This window comes from Macrotis lagotis, chromosome 7 (genome assembly GCF_037893015.1).
Source record: "Macrotis lagotis isolate mMagLag1 chromosome 7, bilby.v1.9.chrom.fasta, whole genome shotgun sequence".
In the NCBI taxonomy this organism is placed as follows: Eukaryota; Metazoa; Chordata; class Mammalia; order Peramelemorphia; family Peramelidae; genus Macrotis; species Macrotis lagotis.
This window is the reverse complement of record NC_133664.1, coordinates 197,413,334-197,436,914: the sequence shown is the minus strand read 5'-3', so window position 1 is coordinate 197,436,914 and position 23,581 is coordinate 197,413,334. Positions and strand designations below refer to the sequence as shown.

The window sequence follows — 23,581 nt, the reverse complement described above, 5'->3', positions numbered from 1 at the left end:
TTATTAGTATTATCTTTTAATATCCTTAGCACATAATAAGTGCTTTTAAAAATGTTTGTTAGGCAGAGGGCAAAGGCCAAGATGGCGGGAGGAGAAGAGCCTCTCTTAGGTGCTCTCTCCAAAACCTTAAAATTATGACTCTAACTAAATTTTTGAGAGACAGAACCTATAAAAAGATCCAGTGAGGCAATTCTTCAGTCCAAGGTAACTTGGAACATAGTGGGAAAACTCTGCTCCACAGGGTTGGAGGGCAGGGCTGTGACTGAGCTAAGGAACTTAAGCCTCCTGGAAACAGCCCCAGGGTGCCTGGGAGCACTGGCTCCAGGCAGCAGAAGCAGTTTTCTGACCTGATCCATGGAGAACCAAGCCCAACTTGGAAGATAAGCAGGGAGACCTCTGCCAGAGCAAGCACAAAGCCCAGGACCTCAGAGTGACCATGGCACTCAGAACAGCCCAGGTACTCAGTGTAGCCCAGATCCCAGGAAATGGAAGCAGGCCCATGGAGCTGCCCAGCAGGAACCTCCAGGCATTTGTTCCCTGAGTGCTTAGCCCAGCGAAGGCAAGGGAGTGAAGGGAGATTACTGAGGTCTGTCCTCTGTCCCTGGAACAGGACCTTGGGGGCTTTGACCACATTCAGACCCTGGTCACAGTCTAAGTACCCCTATACATCAGGAACCCTCCTCACAGCCCCTAGGGCAGAGGGGTGCACTTGTGGTCATTCACAGACCAGGAGAGCAGTCAGAGCCTCACACAATGAGGTCCTTGCAGGATGTCCCAATAACACTCAAAAGCTCAGGAAGCACCCCCAAACCAGGTACCGACTGAAGAAATGAGTAAACTCAAAAAATAAAGAACCTGACCATAGACAATTACTTTGGTCCCATGGAAGACCAAACCACACAATCAGAAGATGAGGAAGTCCAAGCTTCTGTATTTAAAGACTCCAAGAAATATAGAAGTTGGGATCAGGCTATGACAGAGCTCAAAAAAAGATTTTGAAAATCAGGCAAGGGAGATAGAAGAAAAATTGGGAAAAGAAATGAGAGAGATGCAGGAAAAACATGAAAAAAAGTCAGCAGCTTAGTCAAAGAGATCCAAAAAAATACTGAAGAAAATAACATGTTAAAAACCAGCTTAGGTCAAATGGGTAAAACAGTTCAAAAAGTTATTGGGGGGTGTCTAGGTGGCGCAGAGGATAGAGCACCAACCTTGGAGTTAGGAGTACCTAAGTTGAAATCTGACCTCAGACACTTAATAATTACCTAGCTGTGTGGTCTTGGGCAAGCCACTTAACACCATTGCCTTGAAAAATCTAAAAAAAAAAGTTATTGAGGAGAAGAATGCTTTAAGAAGCAGAATTGGCCAGATGGAAAAGGAGATAAGAAAATCCTCTGAGGAAAACAAATCCTTCAGATATAGAATGGAGCTAAAGGAAGCTGATGACTTTGTGAGAAATCAAGATATAATAGTTCAACACCAAAAGAATGAAAAATTAGAAGAAAATATGAAATATCTCAATGAAAAAACAACTGATTTGGAAAAGCAGATGCAGGAAAGATAATTAAAAAATTTTGGGGTTGCCTGAAAGTCATGACCAGGAAGAGCCTTGACCTCATTTTTAAAGAATTTCTACAGGAAAACTGCCCTGATATCCTGAAGCAGAGGGCAAAATAGAAATTGAGAGAATCCATCAATCTCCCCTGGAAAGAGTTTCAAAAAAAAATCCCCAGGAATATTATAGCCAAGTTCCAGAACTCCCAAGTCAAAGAGAAATTTTTTTTTAGGTTTTTGCAAGGGGTTAAGTGGCTTGCCCAAGGCCACACAGCTAGGTAATTATTAAATGTCTGAGACTGGATTTGAACCCAGGTGCTCCTGACTCCAGGGCCAGCGCTTTATCTACTGTGCCACCTAGCCACCCCTTCAAAGAGAAAATTTTACAAGCAGTCAGAAGGACACAATTCAAATATTGTGGAGCTGCAGTCAGGATCACACAGAACTTAACAACTTAGCAATTAAGGGCTCATAGGGCTTGGAATATGATATTCTGGAAGGCAAAAGAGCTTGGAATGCAACAAAGAACCAACTACCTAGCAAAATTGAACATCTTCTTACAGGGGAAAAGATGGACTTTCATTGAAACAGGGGAATTTCAAATGTTCCTGTTTGAAAGGACCAGAGCTGAACAGAAAGTCTGACCTTCAAGTACAGGACTCAAATGAAGCATAGAGAGTGGACAAGAAGGGCAAATTATGATGGACTTAATGATGATGAACTGTGTGTATTCGTGCATGGAAAGATGATACTGATAATACTCAAATGAACCTTCTAATGTAATAGAGCAAGTAGAAGGAGATTTTATAGAGGAGGCACAGAAGAGAGTTGAATTTGAAGATATACCATATTAAAGAAATGGAGTCAAAAGGGAAATGTACTGGGAGTAAGAGAAAGGAGAGGTAGAATAGGCTAAGATATTTCATGTAGCTTTTGTAATGGGATGAGAGGAGGGAAGGCGAGGGGGGAATGAGGGAGCCTTCATTCTCAGAAAGGAAACAGCATGCACACTTAATAGGGTATAGACATCTAGAAGAAAAAGGAGAGAAGGGGGACAGGGGGAGAGGAGGGGGGCATGTGGGTGATAGAGGAGAGGGTAGATCATAGGAGAGGGTAGTCAGATATAAAGCATTTTCTTTTTTACTTTTTGCAAGGTGCTGAGATTGGGTGGTCTGTCCAGGTCCATGGGGTCAGGTGGTTGCTGGGTCTCTGGGTGGGGGGTGATGTGGGCTTGGGGCCTCTTGGCCCCAGGGCCAGTGCTTTGTCTGCTGTGCCACTTAGCTGCCCTACAGCACATTTTAGAAGAGGGACAGAGTGAAAAGAGAGAAAATATATAATAGACGGTAGTGGGGAGGAATGGATGGAGGGAATTACAACCAGCAACAGTAACTGTAGAAAAATATGGAAGTAACTACTATGATAGACTTATGATAAAGGAAGTGATCCACCTGAGACAGAGCTAATGGTATCAGAACACAGGCTGAAGCACATTTTTTTCTTTTCCTTTTACTTTATTTCTCATGAGGTTTTATATTTTAGTGAGGGAGGAGGTATTATGCCTGTTCTTAAACAAGAATATTTTAGTAATGTATAAATAAATTAAAAGAAAAATAAAAAAAATTTAAAAAAAGAATCTTTCCTTGCATGTCTTTAAAATGGTATAACCTCTAGCTTCTGTATGCATTTTATCTACTCTAGCTTCTCTTTCTAGTTCATAATATATCATTCAAGTTCATAATGTATCATTGCTATTTTTTCACATAGCACATAAAAACTAGAGATGGTGGAATTCAAAAATGAAAAATGTTTGTTGAACAAATAAACAATTGATCCTTTAAAACAGGTGAGGAAATATCTTGATCAATAATCAGTCTTAATTATAGTCTTTAAGTGTTAATTTAGACTGTGTCCTTGGAACTGGTGAGGAGGTTATATAAGAATCATGACTGAGAAAACTTTGTCATGCCCTGGAGGACATCTTCAAAATTTAAGTAAGTTTAGAACTGAGATTATTCAAGGGATTTAAGTAAGTGTTACATTCCAGGACAATCTTGGAGGAAGAACATCTTGGGTAAGAGGAGAGAAGGAGTGGTCTCAAGAGTAGAACCTTTCAAGTTTCCAAGAGTAGAGAGGATTTTGGACTTCTAATATTTATAAGCATCTTAGTGGTGCCTCCTGCTGGTTTGCCTAGATAGAGCATCCATGACTGGCTTGGGGGCCAGACTTGCCTAGATGTAGTACCAGCTCTGTGATCTTATCCCTTGATGGTAAAGGAAGGGCTGTTGAGAATTTTGAGTGTGATGTTCCAGCTTTGAGTCTTGGTTTCCCTGTCACTCAAGAGAACCCAACTTGGGAAATTCCCCAAATAAAGGGTAGACTAGCAAAATCCTAAAACAGTCTCATTAACATTCATTTACTTGGGCAAGGTACACTTATATCATCCATATATACAATCATGTATGCATGTATGTATTTTTTTTAGTTTTTGCAAGGCAATGGGGTTAAGTGGTTTGCCCAAGGCTACACAGCTAGGTAATTATTAAGTGTCTGAGGCCAGATTTGAACTCAGGTACTCCTGACTCCAGGGCCAGTGCTCTATCCACTGTGCCACCTAGCTGCCCCATGTATATATTTTCAATGGGGGGTTTGAAAAAGGGAGAGGTATATTCTCTGCCTGGTTTTAGTTATTAGAGCAGACAGATACTCTCTGCCTGCTTCTAATTTAACCATATATGGAGTCTTGGGGTGACTATTTCAGCTATGAGTAACTGATAGGCTGTTATTTTTTGGTCATGAAGAGACTTACTTAGCTAAGGAGATAAAGGACAGATAATTAATGATTTGCTTAGCTGGAATAGGGTGCACATATAGAGTGTGTCTCTGTTGGCTCTCTTTGTTCTTTTCTTTCCTGAAGTTGAGTGAGGCAAGAATTGCTGTGTCTGATGGATGGAAGAAAAGCAGGAAGACTGAATTCCCCCTCTTGGTAACCACATGTTAATGAGTACATAGTGCCTCTCTTTCTTTTGTATTCATTCTTCCCTGATCTTAAGTCAATGAGCATCAGGAGATAGAATTGTCCAGGTTGTGATTCTGGGAACGTTGAAAGATTGGGAGAGATATCAAAGGTGCCAAAGAGTATTGGTAGAAGAGTCCACCAGAAGGTATATAACAATGGGTGATAACAGAGAATGCTTCGGGTAAATGGAAATGGATGGAAGGCTGGTCATCTGAAGATAATGTTGGCTTCATGAAGTTTGACCTTTGAAGGAAGAGCCAGATACAAAATGAACCAATACTTCAAATTTGACAAAAAGCACTACTTAAGGGGAAATTCCTCCGGATTTCACAAAGGACTAAAAAGACCCTCAAGACCAGTAGAACTGTTTTGAGTATTCTTCAAGTCAACGTGTTCTCTACACACATGCCTTACTTAAGCTCACTCTCCATAGGGACCTTGTTAGTTTAAGACCAAGACAAAAAGAAGAAAGTAAACCTTTGGAGTTTGAAGGGGGATTTTTTTAAAAAACATTTTCCTTATATCATTTTAGCAAATATCCTTTTTCTAAAAGCTAATAAGTTCTAATGGTTGTTTGATAATGAAGAATACACAAGATAGGGCCTCTAGAACTAAACTAATAGAAAAGACAGTGGTGTTAATGGTTACCCCCTAAACTTATTCAAACTTCAAACTTTCCAATTTCTGTTGAGGGTCACTCAGGTTCATAACTTCAGTTTCCACTTCAGTTCTTTACTCTCTTGAAGACCTTATGTTAAACAAAAGCCTGTAGCACTTGTACTCATCTCTTCATTCATTTGGCAACCATCCTCATTCACAACCTCAGAATTTCTCACTTGAAGTCTTTCAGTAGTTTTCTAACTGATCTTGCTAATTCTAGTCTCTTCTCTAATCTGTGCACCATACAATAGGAGAAAACAATGTTCTTAAAGTACAAGTTTAATAATGTCATTCCTCCACTTAAGAATATGCAATGCCTCCCTATGGCCTCTAAGTTATAATACAGATTTCTTAGTTTGGTATTTAGTCTTGCAAGGTCAAGCAGGGCCTTTTTTATTTCATATTATTTCATAATATTTCTATTTATGCTTCTACATTCCACTAAAACTAGCCTGTTTATACTCTGAACTCTGAACTTTCTGTTCCACCTCCTACTTCTTTCACTTTCTTTGCCCAGGTTATTTGACAACTTGTACTTCCTCTTTACTTCTGTATCTTTTCCTTCTTAAAAGTCTCAGTCTTACCTCTTATATGATTTTCTCCCCATACCTGAATAGGGAAGTCAAGAAGTCAGCATGCATTTATCAATCACCTATTATGTATCTGGTGCTATGCTAAGCCCTGGGATTTCAAAGAAAGGCTAAAAACTCAAAAGAGCTCACAATATAAATGGAAGAGACTGTGTAAATGACTATCAACAACAGGGTAGCTAGGTTTCACAGTGGATAGAGCACTGGGTTTGGAATCAGGAAGATTCATTTTCATCAGTTCAAATCTGACTTCAGACATTTCCTAGCTGGGCAATGTCACGTAATCCTGTTTACCTCAGTGTCCTCATTAAGAGCTGGAGAAGGAAATGACAAACCACTTCAGTAACCTTGCCAAGAAAACCCCAAATGGGGTCACAATTCAGAAGGTGCTGATGTTAAGAGAGATTTGGAGAGACCTTGTAGAAAGTGGGATTTTTAGCAGAGACTTGAATGAAGCCAGGGAAGACAGGAGGCAGAAAGCCAGGAGAGAATCCTAGGCAAAGCACATCGCCAGTGAAAATTAACCCTGGAAGAGAGTATGCAAAAGACAGCAAGTAGACCATTGTCATTGTAGAAGGGGGTAAGAAGAGCTAAGAAATTAGTGCTTCTTTAGTGCTTTCTCTTTCTTCAAATCAACCTGTACAGATGATGATGATGATTGATGATGATGATGATGTTTGTCCTTCATTCTGGAAGACCATGACATCAGGGGAGGTGATACCATGACCAGCACATGAACTGGATTTGAATGAGGGGATACTGTGTTAAGTCACCAACCTCATTTTCCCCTCCACAGCCATCTGAGTCCAATGGCCAGATAAGAATCATGAACACTGGAGATGGCCCTGGATGTGAGGCAAGCAGGGTTAAGTGACTTGTCCTGTTGTACCCAAAGAGCTAGATGGAGACCAGAATTTGTTAAGTTTGGAGATCTTTAATATTCCTGGGGACTGTCTGGGGATGATGAGTACTCAAATCAGACAGTCCCTGAGTGTTCAGGGGATAGGGTTTTTATAGTATTTTGAGGGGGAGGTACTGAGAGTAAGCAAGATACAGAAGCAAAGATGCAGTTAGATATATTGTCTTGCTATACTAATACAAACATATGTAAACATATGGCTCAGTATAGATAGGAGGCTAGACAGAGTGGGAAAGGGTCAGGGCCTCTATGTTATGTCTGAACATGTTTCCTGAGATGGAGGGATTCAAAGATTCACAGCTTCCCACAAGTTTGAGGGAGTCAACTTTACTATCTTATGGTTCCAGTTGCATCTGGGGAAGGGGAGGCAGTCCTGGGAGGAAGCAGGAATCTGACAGATAAAGCAAGATAATCAGGCTAACAAGGGTGCTTTGTAAATCTTTAGACGATTTTATGGTATATCCATGATCCCTTGGGTCCAATCAGACTATTTTCAGACCCAAAGGCACCCAAAGTTATATTTCAGACCCAAAGTTATATTTCTAAGGAATTTCTCGGGGCCGAGAAGGATGTCAGGGACCCCTTTCTATACAGGAATTTCACAAACATTGATATTGTACTTCAGTCCAAGGTCACACAATAAGTTCCAAGTGTCTGAGGTTGGATTCCAGCTCCAGTCCTCCTGAATCCAAGGTCAGCGCTCTATCCACTGTGCACTTGTGAATACATTGTACCACCTCTCAGAACAGTTCCTTTCAGGTAGAGACTTTTTAAAAATTTTTTTTTCTTTATTCCCCAAAACCCTAGTAATAGATACACAGCTGGATTTGAAACCACCAAGTCTTGTCTAGGGACATTAACTCGATCCTGAGTAAATCTTTTAATCTCTAGGAAACTCTCAAACTGCACAATAAATTCCAGAAAAGAAGAACTTGCTGTTCTGCATTGGTAGTTTCTTTGAAACCAAAGAACTCTCAGGTGCAATCCCTATCCCTCTGCAGTCTTCTTACATCTTACTCCCCTAGTCTCCTCCTCCATCAGCAACAGGGTCCTCCTGGCTTTCCCACAAACAAGTCGCCTCATTATGCTTGGACATTATGCTTGGAATGAGCTCCCTGGCTTTTGCTGGAAGCCTTCCCCAGCCCATCTCTGTTGATTATTTCCTATCCATCCCTATATAACTTAATTTGTACGCATTGGTTTTGGTGTGTATGTTTTGGTGTATCTCTCCCGGGAGACTGTAAACACCTTGAGGGGGGGGGGGCTGCCACACTCAATTAATCTTAAGTGTTTTTGGATTACTCAGTAGGTGGTTCAAGATTGTGGAATCGAATTGAGGACCCGAGTTCCAATCTCCATCTCAGACCTTAGCTGTGTGTGATCGTGGGCAAACCAAAAATCTAGAGAGAATTTTGCCATTTGAAAGATGTGGAAAAGACCCGGGAAAGGCTTGTTTTCCGAAAAGGCAGCGATGGGGATGGATGAGGATGAGGATGGGGCTCGGAGGCGGGAAGATCTCCATTCCAAGCGGACCTCCGCAGGCCCCGGTTGTGTGACGTCACTTATCCCTGCCTCCGCTTCCTCAAAAGTAAAAGGGGCATACTGAGGGCACCTACTGCCAGTGGCACGGGAGAGAAGTACTTATTTCCTTCCCACCTTCTTTAAGGCAAGAGACTGAATTTGGAAGGGCGCCGGTCCGTATTTACACATCCGCCTAACTTGGCGACGTTCCACAAAGGGCTCTTCCTTCGCGCCCCGCGGCGGGCACACGGGTCAAAGTTCAAAGTTCAGAGCCGGGGCGCCGCCCTCCCTCAACCCTTTGCCAAAACGCAATACGACCCCTCCAAGCTAACGCCGTTTCCGAATCGGAAAGGCGGATTTGCCCGTGTCCGCATGGCCGCTCCCCGCCCCGCTCCGGGCTTCAATATGGCGACCGCGCCTTGCGACACCGAAAGGTCTGTTGGGGGCTCCCGGGAGTTCCAGCGTCGCCGGGCGGAAGTGACGCACAGGACGTCGCGGGTGACGTCACTGCCCTCGCTCCCTCCCCCCGCCCCCGCGCCGGTCTCCGGCCTCCCCGTACTCCCTCCGGCCCGAGACTGGGAGAGCGGATCCAAGATGGCGGCTGAGGCGGAGTACGAGTCCATCCTGTGCGTGAAGCCCGAGATCAGCGTCTACCGCATCCCGCCGCGGACCTCCAACCGCGGCTACAGGTAGGGCGGCGCCCCCTCACCGCAGGCCCGCCTGCCATCCTGCTGCCCCCTGCGCCGCCCCCCATCCTGCTGCCACCTCCTGCCCGCCTCGGCGCAGCCGGTCCCCCCCCCCCCCCGACACTTCCCCTCCATCTAGATCCCTGCCCTCCTCCGGGCCCCTTCCACCCCTCCCCCGGGGGGATCCTCATTCTACCTCCAGTTAGACCCCCAAAAGAACCCCCGCCCCACCCCCCAGAACACCTGTCAGCCGGCCCTCATTCAGACCTTGCTCCTGCCTTATCTCAGGTAAAAACACTTTGCAAACTTAAAAAAGCACTATATAAACGTTCTTATAGCTAATATTGCTTCTTCCTGTCAGCCCACCGGTTCAGATAGTTCTTGCTGGGAACACTGTTCTCCCCTTCATCCGTTTCCATTTCTCATCCTACCCCTGGGACCCCCCCCCCTCCCATTTTTGAATTTACCTTTCCATCCCCGGGATTGTTGTTAGAAACTCCCCCCCTCCCCATTTCCCATCCCATCTCTGGAGCTTCATCACCATCTCGCATTGCTTTTCTGTCCCCTCACCCCAACAAGGAATATCACTGTCTCTCATCCTCCCATGCCACCTCTGGATTCCCCCTCCTATCATTGCCATCGCCAACTTCATACCCTTCTTTACATCCATTCGGCTTGTTCCTTGGTCAATCAATAAGCATTTATCAAGCTTTAAGAGCCAGAACCTCAGTGATGAGCTCCCAGGTTAAAAACAGCCCCCACCCCTGAAATACTGGTTTCCTCTCCCAGCTTTTTTGTTTTTTCCTTTTTTTTTCTATTCCTTTTCAAACTTTTTTCTCCTTCCTCCCTCCTCTCCAATTAACTCTATTGTTTTTTTTTGTTTTTTCCTTTTTTTTTAGTTTTTTGCAAGGCAAATGGGGTTAAGTGGCTTGCCCAAGGCCACACAACTAGGTAATAATTGTCTGAGGCTGGATTTGAACGCAGGTACTCCTGACTCCTCTTTGCCACCTAGACACCCCAACTCTAGTGTTTTCAATAAATCAACAAGTATTTGTTCAGCACCTACCTAGGCTTGACGATATTAAGTATAAAAATAAAAGCCTCCTAACCCCCCTGACATTATCTTCATAGTCTGGTTTACTCTTTTTCCTTTTTCTTCCCATTTTCCTGTGTTGTCACCCATTTCCTTATCTGATCCCATACTTTGCCATTAGTTTTCTGAATTCAGCAATAATTATACTGTACCTCCTGAATTTTGTTTTCTAATAATAAAAAAATTGTTATTGTTTCAACTGATCATAAAAAAGTGTTATTTTTTTTCTTCTGACAGCCCTGATTTCTTCTTCATTCAGTTTCAGTTTCCTCTTTTTATGAGGTGACTTACCCTGAATGTTCTTTCTTTCTGACCAAAAATATAACTGGGTCTTTTCTCCCATGGCATTTCCTAGTTTAACTTTTTCTGTTCCTTATTGTCAGTGTTCCTTTTCTCCCTTTCCCCCCCCCCTCCCCTCATCATTACATTAATCATCACCATTATAACTCACCTTTATACAGTATTTTAAGATTTACAAGTCTTCCCCTCCCTCACCAACCCTGTGAAGTAGGTTGTATGAGTGTTATTATCCACATTTTACATGAGAAAAATAAGGGTCAGAAAAGTTGCCTATGGTAACACAGCTAATAAGAATCAAAGCCTATCAATCAAATCAAACCCAGGTTTTGTTTCATTTCATTTTCATTTTACCATGATACCTCTTTTTTAAAAATTTAAGGCAATGAGGTTAGGTGACTTGCCCAAGGTCACACAGCCAGGCAATTATTAAGCATTCGAGGTAAAATTTGAACTCAGGTCCTCCTGACTCCAGGGCTGGTGCTCTATCCACTGCACCACCTAGCTGCCCCATAATACTTTTTTGTTTAGGTTTTTTTGCAAGGCAAATGGGGTTAAGCGGCTTGCCCAAGGCCACACGGCTAGGTAATTATTAAGTATCTGAGACCAGATTTGAACCCAGGTACTTCAGACTCCAAGGCCGGTGCTTTATCCACTACCCCACCTAGCTGCCCCTCCATAATACTTTTCTTAATTGATGATTCCTAACCCAGAATGAGACCTAGAAGATTCATATAGTGTCAGCAAAAAGTAACTCTTCCCTCCTTAAATTGTTTATAGACATAGGCACCCAACATGAACATGAATAAGCATTTAAATGATTTTTATTGACAGAATAATAAATGTATATGAGGATAGTTTGGCTACTTTGGCATGGTTTAGGACTTTCTAGAGAAGATGAGGTATTAAGTTCTTATCTTCTATCTGATGACTTGAAAGTCATCTTGACCCATTGTATTCCTTATCTTATATCCCTATGTTAACCATACTGCCTTCCCCTGCACCACTCTTAAAAGTATTCTTTAATTTTTTTCCTCCTGTCATTACCTGTCATTGTCTTTTTGCACCTTTCAGCTTATTAGAATCACTTCATTATACAAAAGGGATTTTGTTATCAGTCACTCTTCTCTTTATTTAACTTCTCTGTATTTTATTTTTTATTTAATCTTTTCCCAAGCATAAGGCATGTGATAAAGTCTTTTCTGATATTCTTCAAGAAAACATCAAGAGGCAGGGATCGATCATGTGGGTTTGGAACTGATGGTCCATCTAAATCCAAAGAGTGAATTACATTTATTTTGAGCTTTTGATATCAAAGGGAAAGATAGACTTTTGAAAGTATATATGTATTTACTATTTATAATCTACATAGAAAGAAACTGAATAATCTTCCTACTTGTTTTAATAAATACGAAAAGTTTTTCACCTGAATGACTGATAATAATTTGTCTTTAATAATTGTTACTGTTCAGGCCAGCCCTGAATGGGCTTGATGGGCTTTCTTACCCTTGAAGAGGATGAAAAGAGGGAAAAACTTAGAATTAATAAGCTGATATATGTGGGCATTCTAGACATTTTTCTGTCCTATTAATCTTTCCAGGTGCCATTTGGAGAAATTAAGATTTCCTAGTGCCTAGTGCTTAATAGATACTTGCTGATTGATTTTTTTTGTACCCCAAACTCTGCCATTATTTTTAGAATTTCACTATTCACACTGATTTTTCATCAAACACCTGGCTGCCTAGTTCATCAACCTTTTGAATGCACATCACCAAAATCCCCTCCCCCACATAAACTGTAAAATTACTTTTTCCTGATCACCATCTCCTTTACTTCCATATCTCCTCTACCCTAATTCCTTTTAAAACTATGCTTTGTTTTCATCATGATTTCTGTTCCTTCATGTTCTATTCCATTATTCATATTCTAGCTTTTCTTCACTTCATAGCATTGGATCCTATGGAGAACCAGATCATCGATGGACTCCAACCTTGACACTTATGCCTCCTTGTTTTTTCCACTACTCATATCTTGTCAAGGCTCCAAATCTCTGTCATCCTACCATCTGTCCACCTTCTCTGTTCTTCTGCTGACATTCACTGCTGAAGGAAGGCAACTATGTCAGATGGGTCCACAACAAATAAATGTTATCCAAACTGAATTGGTCCCTTTCTGTCGTGCAGCAGTGTTAGTATTAGAGTCCCCACTTTGACTATTCCACAACTTTTACTTTCTCTTTAAATTATTTAATGCCATCCCACTCCCCTCTTAGCTTATGATCTTGTCTCCTTAACTGGAAGAAGATAAAGACTGGACCTTGTAAGTTTGTTTCTCCCTTATCATTATCCATCCTTTGTTCCTTTGGTCCAGTTTAAGAGGATGAGGGAGCTGTTCTTTTTGCTGAGATTAACCCCTTGTTTACTGTTTCTTATGCCCTCTAAAGGTTTCCCTAGGAATCATTTCTTCACTTTCTTTTGACTTAGTTGATTGATACTTTCCCTGCTGTCATCAGACCTGCTCAGCTTTAACCCACTGTAAATCATTCCTTAAGACATTTTTCTATATGTCTCCTCCCTTTCATTGATTATTTGTGTTCACTTTGCCAGATTGCTTACCACCTGCAATTTGGCTTTTGACTTCAGTGAATGTTCTGAAATGAGCTGAAAATCTTTTCTCTTAAGATTACCAATGATCTATTAACTGCTAAATTTCATGGCCTTTCCTTTTCCCTCACTCTCTGTGATCTCTCTGCAGCTGTTGACACTATTGACCTCCCCATTTTCCTACATAGTTCTCAAGAAGCCCTTCTTTCATCATCTTTTTTTTCTCTTGAAGGAGATCAGTGGAGAAGTTAAGGATGAGATAAATCAATGGATCAGCTGTTTATTTACTTGGATAGTTGAAAGGATGGAGTGGGGGACAGAGGTGGTGATGGTCAGGGAGGCGAGGAGGAGGAGGAGGAGGAGGAGGAGGAGGAGGAAAGAATAAGGCCTAAATGAAAGCTCTGGGGAGAAAGCTAGAGGAAAAGTTACAAACCTGCTCTGGGGTGGGTGCTTTTATCTTCCTTGCCAGAGGAGGAAAGAATAAGGCCTAAATGAAAGCTCTGGGGAGAAAGCTAGAGGAAAAGTTACAAACCTGCTCTGGGGTGGGTGCTTTTATCTTCCTTGCCAGAAGTAGCAGTCTTCACCCTTCCATAATGAATGATATACCAGCTTTAGCATCTCCCATACTAGTCATTCCAATGCTGATACTTCTGGAGAGCACAGAGGCCTAATGATAATCACTTCAATATCTTTGCCAGGAAAACTCCCAATGGAGTCATGGAGAGTTGGATAAGACTGAATGTCAATAACATCTTCCCCTTATTCACCTTTTATTTTAACCTTTCCCCAAATCTGACCTACTTTGTCTCATTTTCAGACAATTGAATAAGCTGAAATACCTGAAATTCAACTTCCCCCTCCCCCAAATTCCATCTTTCAGCATTTCAGTTTTCAGTAAATGTTTATTAATGTTTAGGTTCAAGGCACTATGCTTGCTTTGTCCATAAAGTCTTCCTTCTCAGAACTATTAGTATCTTGTTTCTCAATCTTTCCTCAGATATTCCAAAACATTGTGAATTTTTATTTGACCCATTTATACTCTTCTGTGTATTTATTTAAAAAGTTTAAGCTTCATGGGGAAGAGCATAAAATCTTTGTGTCTCCAATAGCAGTATATTATCTTGTATATAGGAAATAATATTTGATGATTCATTGAATGAATAATTTATAAACTGGTACAAATAGCTAAGTTTTATATGATACTTATAGGTTAAAACTGTGTCTTAAAGAATTTGTTAAAATAAATTGCTTTATTAAACATTAAATTTTACTTAGATGAAAATTACAATGGATCAGAGTGGGATATTGTTTAAGGGTTGTAATATTTAGTAACTTTTTTGTTTTATTTGTTTTTTCCTCTAGCTTTTTAAGTTTATCTTATTTCTTTTCAGACATTCTGTCTTATTTGACTCCCACTGTTACCTTTCCATTCTCCAACTGTTGAGTATTTAAATTTCTAATAACCTTTGGTCCCTTTTTCCACCTTGGCTAAAAAATAAAATAAAACCTGAAAAGACAAATAGTAAAAAAAAAAAATTAAGTTGTATTAAATATTAAGAATAGCTTTTTCCAAAAAAAAAAGTTTTTTTGTGTAGAGTTGCAACATGACTCAAAATTATCTCACAACAACATCTTTATTCTAGAGATTAACTCTTAAGTGGATAGACACTTATGAAGGCTTTTTTATAGAGTATTTTAATTTAATAAAATATTGTAGTAAGAGAGGCAAAGCAGGATGAATAGAAACAGTGATAGACTTGGAGTCAGGAGACATGTTTAAATCATATTTCTGAGTCCTATTGCCTATATGTCCTTGGACAAACCAGTCTTTGATTTCCATGTGTATTAATGGAAATAATGATTATTACCCTCCAAGATTTGCAGTGTTGTTGTAGGAAAAGCGCTATATATAAATACATAAAGCACTTTCTATGAACTATTATCAAGATATTTGATAATGTTTTTAATCTAATGAAATTATTTTGTGGAGGTACTTAATGCAATGGAAATACTAATGGATTTAGCAGTCTAAGAATCTGAGTTCAAATGTTGCCTTTACTAACATTACTTCATTCAGTTATCTGATATGTAACATGAGGGGGTTAGAAGGGGCCTTTTCTAAGGGCCTTTTCAGATCTTAGTTGATGATGCTGTGCCTTATATACTTCCTCAGGTCCTAAGTAATTGTGGTTTCTAGGGAAGTTTCACTTTGGAGTAATAATAGTAGTAGTGGTAATAATACTAATTACTAATAATACTAACTACTAATAATAACAATACTACTACTAATAATAACTAATAATACTCATTTCAATATTACCTTCAGATTTTCAAAGGGCTCTATATACATTACCTAGTGACTCTCACAAGGTAAGAGCAGTTATTATCCCTATTTTATAGAGAGCCCAAGATCACAGAGCTAACAAGTGTCTCAGAATGTAATAGAATCCCAGCCTTTCTTACTGTGATTCCATGTTGCTTCACTCTGTTGACTGAATAGTGAGGTACCAGAATAGAGAGGGATACAGCTTTTTGAAATCTAGTACTAAGGAGCAATAATGGAATATTAGCTGTAAAAGAATTTTGCTAGGGGACCTGAAGCTCCCCTTTTTCCTATCCCAGGGCATCTGACTGGAAACTGGATCAGCCTGATTGGACTGGTCGTCTCCGAATCACTTCCAAAGGGAAGATTGCCTACATCAAGCTTGAAGACAAAGTATCAGGTAATGCAGTAAGTAGGTCCTTTAACAGAGTTGCATCTTTAGATTTGGGGCTTAGGGAAGCAACCTTTTTTTAAAAAATTTATTTTTAAGGCAATAGGGTTAAGTGACTTGCCCAAGGTCACACAACTAGGCAATTACTAAGCGTCTGAGGCTAGATTTGAACTCAGGTCCTCCTCTCTCCAGGACTGGTGCTCTACCCACCACTCCACCTTAGCTACCCCCAGGGAAGCAGTCTTGATTGTGAACTGTCTTAAGTATGAATGCTAGACTTCTCATCTGCTCAAAAGATAACTCTCATTTCTTCCTCCTTTTTAATCCCTTAGGGGAGCTATTTGCACAGGCACCAGTGGACCAGTATCCTGGCATTGCTGTGGAGACAGTGACAGATTCTAGCCGATACTTTGTGATCCGAATTCAAGATGGCACTGGTAGGGGAGCCAACAATGGAGTTTAGGTGGGATTAAGGGAGAAATAACTATCAATTTCAGTCTTGGCTCATGTGCCTTTGTGTCTGTCTCACCCAAACTTTCTTGTCTCCCTTACTAACTCATTAGAGATACTGAGAGATTATCCTTTGTTTCATTGTTTCTTCTGCTGGTGAGTAAGGGAATCTTGATAAATCACAGATATGAGCACAGTGACCAAGACAAGCCTCAAAAGCAGGCTTGAATCAATCAATCAGAAGGTCTAACAAAAATGAACAACTCTTGTAGCTCCTTTTCTCTGAGTATTTGTGGGAATCTCTGAATATACATGTACATGTTTTAATAGTTTGGAGGTAATATTAGATTGAAGGTACATATGGTGAAGAGATAGGAGAAGTGATAGTAGTAAATATAAGTTAGTCTTGTTTATAGTTTGTAAAGGATAGATGAGAAGCTTATTATCTTGGTTTTTTTTGCTTTATATATAAGAGAATTTTCTTCTTATGCTCAGGACTATGGGTAGATAAGATGGAAACTTAGTTTGCTTTCCTAGTTCAAGTGAGGAGATCTGTTATTTATTAAGAGAATATGGAGGTTTGATGTGACCTTATCCTGCTAGAATACTTTTGTAGCACAAGACTGCCTTCACTAGATAAATAATCAATAATTTAATTGATGTGACACCTTCACTGGTACTAATTGTAACTTTGCTGTGACTTAGGGATTTTTTTCAAGGGCTACTATAACTGAATAATTGATCAGCATGCTGCAAACCCAATAATGAGTCTTTAGATCTTAAGTAATTGGTCATTGGTGAGGAGAGATGCCATTAACCAGCAAGCTGGTACTCAAAAATTTTTTAGTCAGGTCATTTCTGTGTTGTGAGTAATTATTTGAATAGAACTTTAGTAGAGTAACTTCAAGTGCATATTAGAAATTTGAATCGGGGATTTGGTCATTGCAGTGATAGTTGATATGGGTATGTAGCAGGGGCTAGTGGAAAGATTCAGCAGTTGGCTAATTGCCTTCCATGTAGCAAGGTCTCTCTTAGAAGACACATTCTGCCCTGAGTGTTGCCCTCCTTCCTACAGGACGTAGTGCTTTCATTGGTATCGGCTTCACAGATCGGGGTGATGCCTTTGACTTCAACGTTTCTCTGCAAGATCACTTCAAGTGAGTGTGACCTGCCTCTTAAATCAGGGAGAATAGCCTTCTGTTTTCTTTTCATCTACTACCTTGAATGCTTTGTATTAATTACCCCATCTGTTGTGAATCTAGAATCTTCCGTTTTTCCTCACTGTCCACAACTTTATATCCATTCTAAATTTTGATCCCCTATTTCTGTAAATGTGGATTTGGAATGCTTGTTTAAAGTTTTGGGTTTGTGTTTTTATCCTTTGTAGGATTTGACTTTTAATTTTGATGAGAAAGAGAAAGCTCTATCAAGGTTATTTGTGAACTATGGGTGGGGAATTAACTACTATTATTCCTTTAGCTACCTTTTCCTTCTTTTGAAGATGGGTAAAGCAGGAATCTGAGATCACCAAAGAATCTCAGGAAATGGACACTCGTCCCAAGTTGGATCTAGGCTTTAAGGAAGGACAAACTATCAAACTGAGTATCGGGGTAAGTTTGTATATATTTTTTTGACCCAACCCTTGTTTTTCCTTCCTTTCTCTCCATCTGTTTGTGCAACTCTGTCTCTTTTAGAATATTACAACAAAGAAAGCAGGAACCCCTAAGCCTCGACCTACAGGAACTGGGGGCTTGAGCCTGCTGCCACCTCCACCCGGGGGCAAAGTGACTATTCCTCCCCCTTCTTCTTCAGTACCTATTGCTAATCATGTCACTCCACCTCCCATCCAGAAAGCCAACCACGGTGGCAGTGATGCAGGTAAATCCCTCTTTATCTTTCATATTGAAAATTAGCCTCTTCTGTTTTATCTGCGTCATATTCTTGTGTCTTGGGAGTTTGGTGTGTGGGTGTAGACTTTTCTGTCTGACCTAAAGGAACTTAAATGGCTCTGGAAATGGGCACTGCAAAGTAGATCTTGTCATCTTCAGGCTTCCAGGGTAGTTCCATTTTTGCTAAGGAATCAGCCTTTTTTGATGGGTTCAAGAACATGGTACCCAGAAGGTTCGTTGGCATTGAATAGTTCTTAGTAAAAGTTAGAAAAAGTTACATTTCAGGAGACTTTAGGGTTGGTTCCATGATCATTTCATGATTTAGGAAATTGGAGTAAATATAAAGATATTCTCATGACCCCTTTAGAAAGTGAATAGTGACAAGGATCTTTGCCTTTCTTTTCTTCACTACTCCATTTCTTTAAATTGAGGATCCTGCAATAAGGGGGGAAAAAAACTGGCCCTAAAATCTGAGAATTAGGAGTTAATAACCCAAGAAATCTAATAATCTTCTGGACCCTGCTTTTCTTTACATTGGTTACATGATAAGAGGATTGTCCAGAGACTCAAGTTCTTGTCCTCGATCTGCCACTTCATTACCTTTATATCCTCTCTGAACTTTAATTTCTTCATCTGGGATTATGATTCTTATCCTGTTTATCTCCCAGGGCTGTTGTGATATATATGCTTTAAAAAATGTTAATATACCAAATAAGATTGAGTTATTGTTATTAATGGAGTATATAGGATGATTCTTTTTTTTCCTCCATAGGAGGCCAGGGGAGGAAAAAAGGATGGATTGGGTATTTGGACTTTTTGAGAACTTTGAAATAGACTAGTTAATTTCTCCCATTTCTTTTCAACTTTAAAATTTTTGTCTTTTTCTTTATCTTCTTCCTTCCCTTGCTTTGGGCTCAGATATCCTGTTAGACTTTGATTCTCCTGTTCCTGTCTCAAATACACCAGCACCTGCTCCTGTTCCTGCTCCTACTTCTGCTGTTACTGATCTATGGGGAGACTTCAGTACTGCAACCAGGTAATAGTCAGGGAGAAGTTTACTCTTAGCAAGGACTAAGGGGTGGAAGGACAGGAGTAGAAATTCAGGAGTGAAATATATGTAGTTATATGAAAGCCCTAAGCAGAGAAACAGGATTAGCTTGATTGCTCTCAGGTTGGATGCCCTTGGCAAAGATGGGACTTGGCAAAATAAGAGAGGAGCATGAGGATGTTGTACATAGTAGACCAAGGAATCTGGGTGTAAGGTATGAGTATAGTTTTTAAATTTTTTTTTTTCACAGAAAGGATCATTGTATTAATTCATTAGATTTCCTTGGAACACTAAGTTGAAATTTTGGGGGAATTATTGGGAGTAAATAATTAGGTAGCTTTTTTCTGAATGTTATTTTCCTGGCTTTCTTTTTCTTGTCTCCTGGAATGCAGCTCTGTTCCAAACCAGACACCACAGCCATCCAACTGGGTCCAGTTCTGAGCAGCAGGGATAAACTTGAAGACCAAGAGAATTCAAGGGCACCAATTAGAGGAGGGAATTGAGAAAATCCACCTTCTCCAGAACGGAAACTCCTGGACAGTCTTTTAAAAAAGCTTTCCGATTGTGGTCAAGAGTTGGTTTATGTACCTCCCTACTGTTTATCACTGCTGTACAGCCCAGGGAGCATCTCCTGCTGCCTAACAAGGCTGAGAGGTGGGTGGGAGCCCACTTGGGACTGAGTATACAGTAGGGCCAGGGTCTTTATTTCAAGGGGAATTTACTTATACTCACAGTTGCTCAGCTCTCCCCTTTTTAATTCCTTACCCTTCTCCAAGGCTATCTGCTGGCCTATTGCCCTTTTTTGGTGGCATTGTGGCAGGGTAGGCTTGAATGGCCTTCCTCTCAAAGTAACACAGTAGATAGGTATAAAATTTTTTGCAGCTCCATTTGGTTTTTGCAATCAAAGGGACTTCTTTGGGAATAGATGTTAGGAGATAGCTGACTCCATCACTATCTTCTTTATCCCAGGGCTTCAAGTTGGGATAGAGTTGTCTGAGATTAATTTCAGACCTGTGTGTTTACAAAATGAGTGGTGAAAGGTGAGTGTGAATCTATGTAGATAGATGAGTGAAGGAAGCTCTTGCTCCCCACTTTCTGCTATATTCTCTTCTTACTAATCTCAGTTGGGAAATGACAGTACTGGGAGCAACTCCATTGCCCTCTTCTATGTTTACACGTCTCTCCCTTTGAGAAGAGGGTTGTGTTGGTGCCATTTGCTCTATCACCTTGTGTTTTTTCTCCAGGGCAATGTCTCTGACCAGGGTAAGACTTTTGTGTGACTGTTTTCCCAGTTTGCCCATTAGTAGGTGTTAAGTTCCTATAGCCCCATCTAGTTGCTTCATTTGAAGCAAGACTATTCTCCTTCTTTTGCCTTTTGTATGCCCTAGAATTGAGAGAGTCAGATCTGTGCATGGGGAAGTACAGAATGCTTAGTCCTCTTGCAGGTGATGGTATAATGTTCCCTTCCTTCCTTGGTACCTGTGTCTGACCTGCAGTGTTTTGTGGGACCACGTATGTTTTTTCTGCCCATTTCTCCTAAAGCCTGGCCCTTTGAACTGTAGAAATTCATCTCCTGTACTCAGCTCTTCAAGCAGGGATTATTGCTATGCCTGTACCTACCATTTATAAAGAAAGCTCAGTAGAACATAATTACAGCTGTTGGACAAGTTTTGAAAAGTGAAGGCTTTAATAGCATTTTCCCAGAGGACTAGCAGAACAAAGTTTGAGGGTTTGTTGTTGTTGGGTTTTTTTTTTAAATTTCTCTTTCCTCCTCACAATGCTGTGAAGAGAATTTCCTTTATTAAAGGAAAGGACATTCTCATTTGTTTCTGTTAAGGAGCTAATTATGATGGGGGAGGATTTATTATGATAAAGTATCATTCCTTTTTTTTTATTTACCATCGGGTCTCTCTTTTTAATCTGGATGAAAAACCTTTGAATTCAATCTGGAAATACCTATCATAGTCTCTATCTCTGAAATCTTATGTTTATTTTTGTCTTTTTCCCCCCCTTGTTCTATGTAACAAACAGTTGTGCACTTGTTGAACTATGGAAGGTCCTTTTTTCATTTCAAATGGAAAACACTAAAGGAAAATATGGAGAATCACTAGTGGTTAATCATTGGGAGCCTCTTTCTCATCTTTTCTGTTCTTTCTTTGTATTCCCCAAGATGATAATATATTATGTATTCAAATTGCTGCAAAACTGAAAAAAAAAGATATATGTGTATAAAACATTAAGGTGTATTGGTGCAATAATGGTAATTAAAATATAGAAAAGGGTGGTGTCTGTTTCAGCTTTGATTTGCCTTATTGACTCATTTATTAACTCTAAGCCTTCTTGACAATGTAGAAGCACTTCAGAATTGTGTTTATTTCTCAAGAAACTCATTAGACTTTTTCAGATATTGGGAATAGGTTTATATAAAGCAATAATGCTTTGGCCTAGTTCTTTGAAGCCTTCCTGTATTTGATTTTTATCATCTATGAGCGACTCTTTTTTTCTCTTAGTACAATCTGAGTTTTCTTGACCACATCTCAACTACTTCTTTGTTCCCTACAGGGTGCAAGTTTACATTTTAGAGCTATAGGATCTGTAGAGTTCACCTACTACTATAATCTCCTTCACTTTATAGATGAAAAATTTGAGACCTAGATAAATTTGTTGTGATTTGTTCTAGGGGTAAAACCCATGTTTCCTGATATCTAATTCTTTTTTAAAATTCACCACTATATCAATGATGAATTTTTTTAACAAATAAACCTGGGTTCAAATCCAGCCTCAGACACTTCATAATTACCTAGTTGTGTGGCCTTGGGCAAGCCACTTAACCCCATTGCCTTGAAAAATCTAAAAATAAAAAAAAATTCAAATCAAAACAAAACAAATAATAAAAATCCCAGTAAGTATTTTCCTCTTCAAACCTTGAGATGCTGTTACCAGTATGTAAAAGATCTTTTCAATTCTTGGAATTGTCTTTAGAAGCTGAGGCGTTTTTTGCGGGGAAGTAGTTGGGGTTAGGTGACTTTCCCAGGATCATACATATAGTAAAAGTCTAAGGTCTTTCTTTTTTTAAGAAAGGTTTTATTTGAGTTTTTCAGTTTTTCCCCTAATCTTCCCCCTACCCCCCATAGAAGGCAGTCTGTTACCCTTTACATTGTTTCCATGGTATACATTGATCTAAGTTAAATGTGATGAGAGAGAAATCATATCCTTAAGGAAGAAAAATAAAGTATAAGAGATAGCAATATTACATAATATAACAGTTTTTTTCCCCTAAATTAAAAGTAATAGTCTTTGGTTTTTGTTCAAACTCCACAATTCTTTCTCTGGATACAGATGGTATTCTCCATCGCAGATAGCCCCAAATTGTCCCTGATTGTTGCACTGATGGAATGAGCAAGCCCATCAAGGTTGATCATCACTTCCATGTTGCTGTTAGGGTGTATAGTGTTTTTCTGGTTCTGCTCATCTCGCTTAGCATCAGTTCATGCAAATTCTTCCAGGCTTCTCTCAATTCCCATCCCTCCTGGTTTCTAATAGAGCAATAGTGTTCCATGACACAGTTTGTTAAGCCAACCCCAATTGAAGGACATTCACTTAATTTCCAATTCTTTGCCATCTCAAACAGGGCTGCTATGAATATTTTTGTCCAAGTGATGTTTTTACCCTTTTTCATAGTCACTTCAGGATATAGACCTAGTAGTGGTATTGTTGGATCAAAAGGTATGCACGTTTTTGTTGCTCTTTGGGCATAATTCCAAATTGCTCTCCAGAGAGGTTGGATAAGTTCACAGCTCTACCAACAATGCATTAGTGTCCCAGATTTCCCACATCCTTTCCAACATTGATCATTGTCCTTTCTGGTCATATTGGCCAGTCTGAGAGGTATGAGGTGGTATCTCAGAGATACTTTAATTTACATTTCTATAATAAGTAGTGATTTAGAACAATTTTTCATGTGACTATGGATAGCTTTGATTTCCTCATCTGTAAATTGCCTTTGCATATCCTTTGATCATTTGAGGTCATATTTGAACTCTGGTCTACCTGACTCCAGGGCTAATGCTGTTTCTACTGCACTACCTAATTACCTGCTAAGTAGTCTTAATGTTGGCAAATCATTCTTTGTGCTTTCAGAGTGACTTTAAAAATTTTTTCTCTTATTCATCTATAATAAATGAATACTACTGTTATTTCCTTAGCATAAGTCTCCCTATTTCAGAGGCAGCATGGCATAGTGAATTGAAAATTGGCCTTAGAGCCAGGACAACCATTGGTTTTCTGATACATGCCAACTTTGTGCAAGTCACGTTGCCTGGTAATGCTCCAGGCAATTCTATAGGACCAAATTGTAGAACAATTATTGATCTGAATTGGGAGTGGGAGGATACGATGAAATCATAGGTCTGTTTAAAAGTAAATTCTCTCTTGTAGATGGGCAAAGGAAACAAAAATGATTTGACCTGAGTCAGGGATAAAAGTTCTGATGCTTTCTCTGTTAGCCCTATTCATTTGTTTTATTTGTGAATCATATGTAATAT

The 23,581-nt window shown here is 39.9% G+C and overlaps 1 protein-coding gene across 1 annotated transcript; it reads left to right on the top strand.

Moving 5' to 3' along the window:
* Positions 1 to 8,801: 8,801 nt before the first annotated feature.
* Positions 8,802 to 23,043, top strand: NECAP1 (NECAP endocytosis associated 1). Its single transcript, XM_074194381.1, has 8 exons — positions 8,802 to 8,946; positions 15,559 to 15,659; positions 15,983 to 16,087; positions 17,176 to 17,257; positions 17,602 to 17,710; positions 17,795 to 17,978; positions 18,908 to 19,025; positions 19,430 to 23,043. The coding sequence occupies exons 1-8, from the start codon at positions 8,852 to 8,854 to the stop codon at positions 19,476 to 19,478; spliced, it is 843 nt and encodes a 280-aa protein (XP_074050482.1). The 5' UTR covers positions 8,802 to 8,851; the 3' UTR covers positions 19,479 to 23,043.
* Positions 23,044 to 23,581: the final 538 nt, after the last annotated feature.

Coding starts and splice junctions, on each gene's coding strand:
- NECAP1 (XM_074194381.1), top strand. CDS start 8,852: ATGGCGGCTGAGGCGGAGTACGAGTCCATCCTGTGCGTGAAGCCCGAG. Junction 17,258..17,601: donor TCTCTGCAAGATCACTTCAA/GTGAGTGTGACC, acceptor CTTCTTTTGAAG/ATGGGTAAAGCAGGAATCTG. Junction 17,979..18,907: donor CCACGGTGGCAGTGATGCAG/GTAAATCCCTCT, acceptor CTTTGGGCTCAG/ATATCCTGTTAGACTTTGAT.